Source organism: Pangasianodon hypophthalmus, chromosome 20 (genome assembly GCF_027358585.1).
Source record: "Pangasianodon hypophthalmus isolate fPanHyp1 chromosome 20, fPanHyp1.pri, whole genome shotgun sequence".
NCBI classification, from domain to species: domain Eukaryota; kingdom Metazoa; phylum Chordata; class Actinopteri; order Siluriformes; family Pangasiidae; genus Pangasianodon; species Pangasianodon hypophthalmus.
Window position 1 is genome coordinate 7,518,489 of NC_069729.1, and position 11,527 is coordinate 7,530,015.

The 11,527-nt window shown below is 37.0% G+C and overlaps 1 protein-coding gene across 1 annotated transcript in view; it reads left to right on the top strand.

Annotated features, from left to right (window-relative positions):
* The window catches only part of mdfi (MyoD family inhibitor), a 43,737-nt gene extending 32,539 nt beyond the window's left edge, over window positions 1-11,198 (top strand). The window contains exons 4-5 of the mRNA XM_026935267.3: window positions 7,127-7,417; window positions 8,934-11,198. Of these exons, the coding sequence (XP_026791068.1) occupies window positions 7,127-7,417; window positions 8,934-9,187 (545 nt within the window). The 3' untranslated portion in view covers window positions 9,188-11,198. The remainder of the gene's footprint in view (window positions 1-7,126; window positions 7,418-8,933) is intronic.
* The last annotated feature ends 329 nt before the right edge of the window (window positions 11,199-11,527 follow it).

Sequence of the window (11,527 nt, forward strand, 5' to 3'; positions counted from 1 at the left end):
ACACACACACACACACACACACACACACACACACACACACACACTTGTCTTACTATCCTTTGGAGGACCTTCCACTGATGTAATTATTAATGCAGCTACTTAATATTATGCCTTTACCTAAATTAAAACCTAACCTTAACCTCAGTAACAAAAAGAAAACTTTTGGCAATTTATTATTTTTTTAAATAAGCCATATATTCCCATAAGGTTCATACACATTCAGATATAACTATCCTTATGGGGACATTTGGTCCTCACAAAGATATAATAACATGGCCCCCCACACACACACATACCACACACATGCACACAATCACTGTAAGACAGTATATTTGAAAATGTGCCCCTTTTTAGTCACCATTGACAGTCTTTTGTCTAGTAAGCAACTTCTTAATAGGTTGCTCAGAAATCTTAAGTCCAAATCATTAACAGAAATAGTATATGAAAACACATTAAAAACCCCAACATTTTAAAAACTGCAGCTTTGTCACTGATTTTTGACCATTTTTGATGTTGATGTTGAAGTCTTGATTTTTAGATATTGACCTGGATCATTTTCAAATTATTCTGGAACAAGGCTATAATTTTTTTAAAACATTTTTTTTTTCCTCCACTTGTCACAATGTCAGAGACTGCGAAAAAAAAAATCCATTAAGAGTTTAAAGTGGGTCACAGTTACAAAACTGTAACTATATGCAATACAGTTTTAACAAAATGTTTGAATGTTTGAATTTCCTAATGTCATCAACACAATTCCACTGAAGGTTAAATCACCTTGGCTTGCTGCGGTCGTAAAGCCTGAAATGGACCAGATTATGGAAATGCTGTTAGACTGATTCCCAAAAAAGTTTCGGTGGTAAGCGTGTAAGCAGCGGGTGGTTCTATTTGTGTGTGAGAATGTGGAGGGTGTTTAATTTAAAACTGTAAAGCATTGTGGTTTTTCTAAGACTGGTTCTAGTTAGTGTATAAAGCCATAACTGTGTGACTTTATGACTTTGTGTTTTTCTTTTCTCATACTAATGAGAAATTGGCTTTTTCTCACTGGTCATATTTGAAGTTGAATAGAGGACTGGTTAGAATAAATTTGTGGAGCAACAGAATGAATGCATATGCTTCCAGACAGGTACAGCATGATACTATTATGCAATTAACATCATGTCATGCTCTGTGGCATGTATAAAATGCTGAGCAAGCCCAGTTGATCTCAGTTTTGATTTGGAAAGAGGGTTCATTATTGGGGCAGGAGCTTGATGTGCGAAGGAAAAAAAGTGATATGGTCAGAAGAGTCATCCTTCGTCATATTGCTGACAAGTGGATGTGTGCATGTGTGGCGTACATCAAGAAAATGATACAGGCCTGAATGCTTGACCCCTTACCCCTTCATTGGCTCTGTTATAATGTTGGAAGCATTTCTGGGTCCACTTCTCCCCCGTAGATGCAAGAATCACTGCAAATCAATGCAGTTCTTCTGACTGATCACCTTTATCCTATGATGAAACATTTCTATCCTAATGGGAGTGGTCTCTTCCAGGATGACCCCGCCCCCATCCACAGGGCATGAAGGCTCACTGAATGGGTTGATAATGGTGAAAATAAAGTAAATCATTGTAAATCATATTCTGTGGTTTTCACAGTCACCAGATTTCAACGTTTTACAATCATGGGAGATTTTAGAGCGATTTTGGAGCTAAAGTATGTAGGAGGTTCAGCTACATAAAATCTTTTGCTTATAAACATCCAGATAAGCAACTAACATGACTGAAAGGCTACAACAGTTACATTGTAATGCTTACCAATTAATTATTATTTTCTGGCTATAAATAAGACATCAGTTTGAAGTGGTTATGTTTTGTTTTTGTACTGGCTCTTCACATTACCACTACTGACTACAGGCACAGACTCTAAACAGATGAGGCATCTGTTTTGCACTTGAATTGGAGAGTAATCGCATACTTCTCTGTCCAGTTGTCTTTAAACATTCTGTTTTCATTGTCAGAAATCTAGAAAAGTCTGCGCAAATCCTTCATTTCCTCAATCAACTGCTTTCAGTTAGTGATTTTGACTGAATTTAGACATGAGATTGACCACCAGAAGAGGATCTGCTACAGAAGTCCTGATGGTTCATGTTTTTTAAAAAAAAATTAGTCACTGAACAACAGCCAGCGATTTTGCAAGTGATTGGTTCGATCCACTAGTGATTGGTTCTCTCAGTTGTTTTAGAGCATGACTGGAAATATAACCATGTGAAGTTTGATTTATTTATTTTTTTAAAAAACCATGTGGATCCTGGAGGCTGGGATAAACTCCAATATCAGAATAATAATAAAGAAGAAGAAAAGAATTCCACGCCCTTGATATAATGACCCTAATAGTAATCATTATTATTATTATTATTATTATTATTATTATTTTCAATATTGCTAAGCCACTTGTCTCAAGGTTAACTTAGAATAAGCATGGTTGTTAGAAATTGCCTTTAAGGATATCCTTGCCACCAAGCTCAAATCTGAGTACTACTACTTTCTGTGTTACATTTCATTCTCCAGATGTCTTTCATCCTCCTATCTATCTCACTTTCTCTAATGTGAGCTGTGTTGTGCATTTTTGCAGAAAACTGACACTCAGTGTAAACGTGGCAAAGCCAGACGTGTATACATTAGAGCTCTGGTTTTTATAGGTGGGTTTACGGAACAGTGGGGGTGGTAGCCAATTACCAGCACTCAGTCCTTCTAAGTCTAAACGTATGGATCCCATAGTGAAATGTGGTCATGTGATTGTTTTTGTTACAATGGAGAGAACGAGAGACGAGGGCCTACTGTGAGTTTTTAGCAGCTTGAGGGATTTGACATGCATAAATGCAAACAAAAAAAGAACTCCATCTTTCTTCTAACAGGTCAAACATCTGGAAGTATGAAAAGGCTGAATGAAAAAATATTCAGTCACACTAGATTAGTTGTTGCATGACCTCAATGGCTTCCCAAGAACAACAGAGCTCTACTGGTCTAATGTATGCTTTTTTTTTAAGTACTATTTCATATGCTTCAGGCTGCAGAGTGTGGCAATAGAGGGAGGTGTGTTAGTGTTTGTCTTCTCATAGGCTTTGGGATAAAATACCTCTTCTAGTGAAGTCCAAATTTCAGTACCCTCTCAGGATCTTCTCTGTGTGACCCATAACCAGTATGTTAAGGTCACGAAAATGATCAGTGCTACAACAGGATTCTGTAGTCTTATCTTAGGTTCTCATTTAAAATTTTAAAGGGGTATTTCTTTTGGCAGCAAAGGTGTGCTTTTCACTTATTTTTTCTTTCATTCAGTGTAATTAGGATGTGGTGCTCGGGAGTAAAATATATGCAGGTCTGGCAATAAGCTGCCAAGAACAACTCGCCAAGCGGTTTGCAGAGGAACACTAGAACATTTGTAGGCTGTAAACTTAAAGGGAGTTTATGTCTGAACTTCAAAAAGTAAAGAAAGGAACTGGAGGGACTGACCCGTGCTATACGCCATAAAAATAAAGAATCAAATAAAGAATCCTAGTGCTAGTCAGGATGTGAGTTTTTAATTAATTGAGTGAGAACAATTGCCAACAACATCATGTCCAGCGATGAAGTATTCGGTTTAGAATTTCTCTGAGCAAAGTGTTCTTCACTGCTTTCCAGTGTTATGCTGATAAACGATTTTAAAGCATACTCTAGGGGTAATTAAAATATGTGAATGTACAAAGCAACTAACATGACTGAATGGGCACAACAGTTACTTTTTAATGCTTTACCATTGGTGATTAGTTTATTTAGTTTATTGCGATAAATAAGACAATTTGTAGGGGAAGTGTTTATGTTTTGTTTTGTACCGGTGCTTCACGTTAGCAGTTTTGACTAGCGCCATTGACCGCTCATCACACTGGTTTTAAATCTCATTCCTGCCCATCCCCTCAGTTATTACTTTTGATTGTACCTACCCATATTTGATATTTGATATTTCCTAACAAACTTAATTAGTGCTATTTCCTAAAATGTAAACACGACACTGACCAGGATAAAGTGATTACTAAAGATGAATGAATGAATACAGTAAACGCATCTCGAGCAATGTGTATATTCCCGTGTTAATGAACGTGGCCTTTCTGACCATCTGTATTAAAAAAAAAACATGCACTCCCACAACTTTTTTGCCCTTTTTTGCCAACTTGAATCAGAGAATAAACACATTTCTCTGTACATTCATCGTTTCAATGTTTTCCTTATTGACTATTTTAACCAATCATGTTATCAACTGATCAGACCAGAATGGGTAGATGAAATCCCTTTCTGACCTCTATACCTCTCTCTGTAGCTAGTAGCTGGTCTGATGAGCTGCCTTCAGCTAAATAATTTACAATAATGCATGGGATTGGATAAGCCACAACAGAGAATCTGCTGCTCTAAGTGTGGCTCCTTCTAATGGTCCAAAATGCCCACTTAAGCTATTGAGACCAAGCATGTATTTTATACATGACTCAGTGAGACTCTTGAAACCAAGTTCTTCCTTTTTTACTATTTACTGGGTATTGAAAACTGTACAAAACAAAATAAAGACACGGTCAAGGACTTGTGTGCTCCTTTGACTCAGTAGCGTCGTCAACTAACAACGCGGAAGTGAAACTTATGGTCCTTATTAAAGTGTTACCCAATCAGACGGGAGCCATTGTTTGAGGCAATCACCTGATACATCTATAATGCTTTACATAGGAAACACATATATAACTCAACCAAAGACACAACATCACTAATACACAATAATTACTATCAACAAAATATTATTTTCTTCTCCTGGAATGTCTCTTAGAGCTGCAGAAGCTGCAGTGGTTCATGTTTAGAAAAATAGAGTCAGTTTTTTCAGACAGTGATTGTCTGAGCTACACTATTTTTTCAAGTACTCAGTCTGAGCTGCTAAAAGAATTTGCTGAGTCCGCATCTGGACTGCGGTCCGCCAGGTGATGACCCCTGGCATACACTTACACAGTGTGTTATATTAGCCAAATAGTATTTGTAGCATTTCTAATGAAGAAAAGCAATTCAGTTGGAGCATGAACTATTCATAATCTATTTTGTGAGCTGATTTTAGTTATTTATGCTGCACTTTATTTATATTCTGCAGCAAAGTTCTTTGCTCTTTATTTGTGTGTCCTTCAGGTAAAGGAGAATAGTCCTATGAATAAAATTTGAATTCTCTAAGCTCCTTGTTTATTTTATTGTTTACACAAATGCATCCAGAGTTTTTAATGATATGCTAATCTGTTCATGCCTGATATTATTTTCTTTAATGCATGTTTGTTTAGCTATGTGTTTTTGTGTGTGTGTGTGTGTGTGTTGTTGCCTCACAGAACAGTGGTCCAGCTTATATAAGAATAATTCTTAAGGAAAAAGAAGTCAAATAATTAAAAGAAGAAGCTGAGGACAGTTTGTGCTTGCAGATAAGCAGAGTGTAGAAGGTGTGCTGTTATTTAAGCAAGATGGTGGTGCAGGCCTGCGGCGAACCACAGCCCTGCTGATATTCAGTATAACTCTTACTATACACTCTTGCTCACGTGATATTGCTTTTATACAACAGTTTTATAAACAAGAAATTAATATCTAGTAAGCGACATTTCGGACACAATGTGGCCAGTAGCGGAAATAGATCTCGAAGAAGCCACACTCACTTTATAACACACTCACTTTATAGCACACTGGCTAGCTAGCTCACAATGATTTGCACATTCCTGTTAAAGGTACTTCCAGTAAAATTGGTGTCCCTTCTTCCTTTTCATCTTCATCTGACAAGCTTTCATATTTTATGTCAAAAGTTATATTCCTGAAAAGTATTGTTTGCCATGTCCTCTGATGATGTCGCTAACAATACTGTAGTAATCGTGTCAAACCAGGAAGTGGATTTTTACAGGTCGAACACACACATGCACGGAGTGATACACATGGTGAAATGTCCTAGTGTGGTTATAGGAAATGTAGGCACTCTTGGAACGCTGCTTGACCAATCAAATTAGTGGACTGGAACTAACTGTTGTATAAAGGAAAATAATCCATGATGAGGTGGTGTGATACAGCTAAATGCGAAGCGGAGTTACTGTTAATACCTCGAAGTGGATTATTGTCCTATTATTGCATGTCCCGAAGTGTTTCATTCTGCTTACACCACAGCAATTCGCCAGTTTTTAATTTATTAAAGAATGACATTTTGTGCTTTGTAACTGAGACAGTTTAGTTACTGTAATCACTTGCATTACAGCAGCTCCTCTTTTTTCTCTTTCTTGAAGTTAATAAGTTAAAAAATATTATTTATTATTCATTATTTTATTATATATTATATATTATATAATATTATATACCATAAATGTTATTTAAACGTCTCTTCACCATCTCAACGATTAAAAGTTTTTAACATAATACATTCATTACTAGGCTTCGATCCACCATACAAGTCCCTGTGAATGAGCTGTTACTTCAGAAACTATAACATATTACAATGAGCACATTAAATTGAATTACAGCCGGAACTATTATCAGAGCTGTGCTGTTATAAAAAATTAATCAACACCTTCAGATTTGAGAATTCAGCAGCTCTGTGGTATAAATTTAATTATAGTGCTAATGTCTGCTAAGTTATTGTGGGATGGATATTACAAACACATGGACTTATTCCATCAAGACACATGGCCTTACTGAAAGCTGAAGGTCCCTGAACTGGTGTAAATCTCCCACAACCTTCCTCTGAAAAACACCACTATGCTCTCAGTGGATTATGCATATTCATGGGAAGCGTATCATACACATGTTTAGTCATCATTTGTGATATAGCACACACTTGAGTGTTTACGTGAAGGTTTTGGACTTAGGAACTCAGCAACTCTGCTGTCAATAATACCGTAAGTAGCATTCACTTTAGTATTCATTAGCATTCCAGGAGAAAGTTTTAGTGCAGGAAACAAAATATTGGATGAGTGTGTAGTCCACAAAAATGCAGCTGTTGGGATTATTTTTGGGTCCCTAAACTATAAGAGGAGAATAACTGCACAGTGGAAGACCTCATATTTTAACAAAGTGCTTGGCCACAGTGACGATCATCTTTGTTGTATTTTATCATTCGCCTCTAGGTCAACCTCAGGCCAGGTCTACGCCCTTGCAGAAGTCATTAACCAGCCCTTCGGAGTCTGCAGCACTTCTGAAAAATGGCAAGTCTCTGAAACACCAGGTGCACAGCAACGGCGTCAAGAATGGGGCAGCACTCTTGCGGGCGGCATCTTCGACATCCTCATCTTCGTCCGCTCATCATAAGAGCCCCAAGAAGTTGCAGTCGAACCCGTCAATCAACAGCCAGAGCAGCAAGAAGAGTAAAGGAAGCTCAAAGTCCAACAGCTCGCAAATTCCTACAGAGGCCCAGGATGGTGGGTACAGTTTACATTTACATTCACACCATTTAGCAGATGCTCTTATCGACTGAAATTGAAAAACCTATTCTCACGCTAGTACAAATAGACCATGGTCTAAGAATACCAACACTAAAACCCTACTAGTTAGAGTAGTTAGTGTGAGACTTAGTACAGCAAACAGTTTTTTTATAGTATAGAATATTGGAATAAGATCAGGAGAGCAAAATTTCGGTATATATGTAGGCAAGGTTATGCATTTATTTATATTGTTTCAATCGGACACAGCATTTGTTCTGTCTGGCCATCTGTCCAGAGTATTATTGGACCCTTTGGACTTTTCTGAGCTATCTTCATTAAAATGCACCATAGTATAACCTTAGGCAACCTAATTATACTAACCAACTTGTACTGACCTCGACCCATTTTTAAAGGTCACATGGCCATTTCTCATAAGCAATATCTCATAACAATTAAAAAAGCATTCACCAGAAGTACCCATGAAATACAGCCATAGAATCTGTCTCCGTAGGTTCTAGGTGCCTTGCACAAACATTTTGGAAGTATCTGGTTATAAATATTAAATGTTGCTCTATCAGAAGATATTTTTAATTTTAAAAAATGGGCAAAATTATTATAAAATAATGTTCCCTTTTTTTTCCCCTTTCTTGGAAACTTGGCCCATACACAGTATCATCTTCATTGTCACTTAAAAGGTTAAACAGAGATGGCTATTAATTTTAACATCCTTCAAACATCAAAAAATTCTAATCACTGCCTAACTCTATTTGACATTCTTTGCTGTTTATTTAAGTTCTTGTATTACACTGATAAATCCATGTTATTGATTCATGGCTTCAACAGGGAGTTTTACTCTGTGTTCACACTGTCAGCCATTTTGTATCTCAAGCCAGTTGATGTTGGTCACTAGTGTGCATTAATGTCTTGAGTTATTGGTTTATATCTAAAGGCACCAGAGGGCACCATGTACATGCATGTTCACACATTGGAGCAATTTAGCATATGTAGCCTATGTAGCATATGTTGGGAGGTGGGAGAAAACTGGAGAACCCTGAGGAAAGCCACACAGACACGGGGAGAACATACAAAACTCCACACAGATAGTAACCTGAGCTTAGGATTAAACCAGGAACCCTGGAGCTGTGAGGCTGTGAGGCAGCAACACTACTAGCTCTGCCTCTGTGCCACGCTGTATATAAGTTACGCATCACGGCCCACTAAATGTCAGAATGAGAAGTTATTCACTTCACCTGTGAATGGTTTTAATCTATCTATCTATCTATCTATATATCTATCTATATATATATATATATATATATATATAAACATTCCTGTTGTAGAAAAAAATCGTATTGTAAATCACCTACTCTCAATGCAAATGAAAGACTTCAAGCTTCTGCATCGCTGCTGGTGTGAACACAGGTTTAATGATCATTAGCAAGTGTGCAGTGTTACACTTTTACACTCTCATTGATTTTCCAGAAATCTCTAATGTCTTTTCTGTGTGTGTCAGACTGCTGTGTGCACTGCATCCTGGCCTGCCTGTTCTGCGAGTTCCTAATGCTGTGCAACATCGTACTGGACTGTGCAACATGTGGCTCATGCTCCTCTGATGACTCGTGCTTCTGCTGCTGCTGCGGATCGGAAGAATGCGGTGACTGTGAGCTTCCTTGCGACATGGACTGCGGTATCATCGACGCCTGCTGCGAGTCTGCCGACTGCCTCGAGATCTGCATGGAGTGCTGCGGCCTCTGCTTCTCATCCTGAGCTTCCTGTAGGGGGCACTGCAGTATTCACTCAGAACTTCTAGAGAGAAGTTCTAGAGAGAAGTTCTAGGTGGGAAATGCGATCAGAAGACTCCTTACTGAGCTTCAAGGCTGGGTTGCCAATGAGAAGCATGTGAAATGCCGCGACTGAGGTCCAGTTCCGTTTTCCCGAGCTTGGCGAATGGGTTCCAGCTCAGTGTGGGTGAAGTCAGAGACTTTTAGCCTTGTCCTCAGATTTTGCAAGAATTCTGGGACATTCGCTGTTTTTTGCAGTCTGCTTTTAGACTCTTCCTCCTGATCCATCTTCAGTAGTTCAACTTGATCGGAAGAGAAATCCTTAAGACATAGAAGCTTGCTAATGGTGGCAGAAGTTGTAGGTTAAATTGGTCATTTTCACTCCTTTTTCTTCAAATTCCAGTTCTTTTCAATTTACACATTTATTCAAAGAATGAATCTCACCACTGTTGCTTTACTCTATTTTGGTGCACCAAATCCCAATGCAATATGAATGTAAAAATTCATACTGTAGTTAAGCAAATCATGGGGGAAGTTTTTTGACTACACACAATTCAACTTTAAGGGCGTTTAAAAACCTCTAAGGATTGATTTGGATTTTTTTCTGCACATTATTATTTTTTTGTTTAAATTCCAAAAAAAAAATCATGCTTGAATGAGAAGTCACTGACCTTTTTTTTTTTAATATGATGTCATCTTGAAGCAGCTTCAAATTATATTCTCCAGGAAACTGTAACCAGATTTGACTTCATCGGTTTGGCTACGCTGACGGCACTTTCTGTGTTCTAAGACGCAGACACCACATAATGCAAAAGAGTTCCTATTATATATGCACAGTTACTGTAGTACTCTGCTGTTCATAAACAGTGAGCACAGGACTGAAAAGGACACGAGCTGGAGAAAGGGCTGCGTTTATTTAAATATTTCATGCAATGCACAGGCTTAATGATGCCTTGTATTTACTCATGTGAACAGAGAGATGTATTACTCTCTTTATCCCATCCTGTGATTTTTTTTGTTTTTGTTTTTCCTTTTCTTTCTGTCTTTGATTCAGTTTTATCAAGTATTAATTCTTCTGATTTCTAATTGTTCTTTAATGCTGGAGGTTTGTTAAAACCCTGTTCAAAAAGTGCTATGCAAGCATTAAGTACACATTAACTTTTTTTTAAAGCAAAAGTAGGGATGCACTCTAGTTTTGGCCACTGAATATTCAGGGGCAGGAAATGGGCAAAAATGTCACTTTCAACTTTAACTTTTATTTTAATGCTTTTAATTAATGATATTGATTAAAATGGAAAAGAATTAACTCCAATAATTAACAAAATGCACAAAAAAACTAATTAATAATAATTTTAAGTAATTTTCAAGTTCAGATTTTGGTACGGAGTGCCCGAAATGTCAGTTTCGGCCAATAGTTTTAATATTGGTGCATCACTCGCTAAATGCCAACATCCTTGACCTTTTCTGTCATTTGCTCCTTTATAATTTGGTTGCAACCTTTATTAACTTTTTCAGTATAGGTCTGTTTTGACCATGAAAATGCTCAAATTAGCTGTTATCAGTTAGCATGCATTAGTTTATTGATTAATGATGATAACTGAAATAAGTTGTTGGTTGGTTATTTGTTCTTATAGATTCTCTCATGACATTTTTCAGCTTTTTAGTTTTTAACATGATGTGTGAATTTCATTTGAATTTAGCCTGCTCATCAAGTCAGTGCATATGGTAATAATTGTAATTGTGAGAAGCCTATTATTTGTTGATGCAGGGTTTTTTTTGTTTTGTTTTGTTTTTGCAGTTTAACCAAAGGTCAAGAACAGCAAATTACCAAATCATGTTGTAGTTACTAGTCAATAATGTTTACATCGTGATTTCAATCTACAAAAAAAGGAACTGGATATAAAAGATATCGAAAATAAATGTAAAACTTGACAAAGAGAGTAGATATGTAAAATTCTTCATATAAACTATGGAATAAAAGAGCAGTGTTGAAACTCTGTTGTGTTTGAACCATTATATTCCCAGAGTGTTCTTATTTCCATGATGATTGTAGCGCCTCCTCTGACTTAATATCATTCATCCTTTTGTTATTGGCCAAAATTAATGTGAAATTACAGCAATATAGCTGATTTGCATAGACAATTAATAAGAGATTTTAATTTTATATCCTTACTAACCTTGAAATTTGTGTTGAGAAATAATTCTGAACCTAGAGACTTTCAGCAATGTTGTGCTTAGATTTCAGTAGAATCCTGGAATATTCTCTATATATTTTCTTCACTGTCCACAGTACTTTCTATAGTGCTTTTAACAATAGTTATTGTCA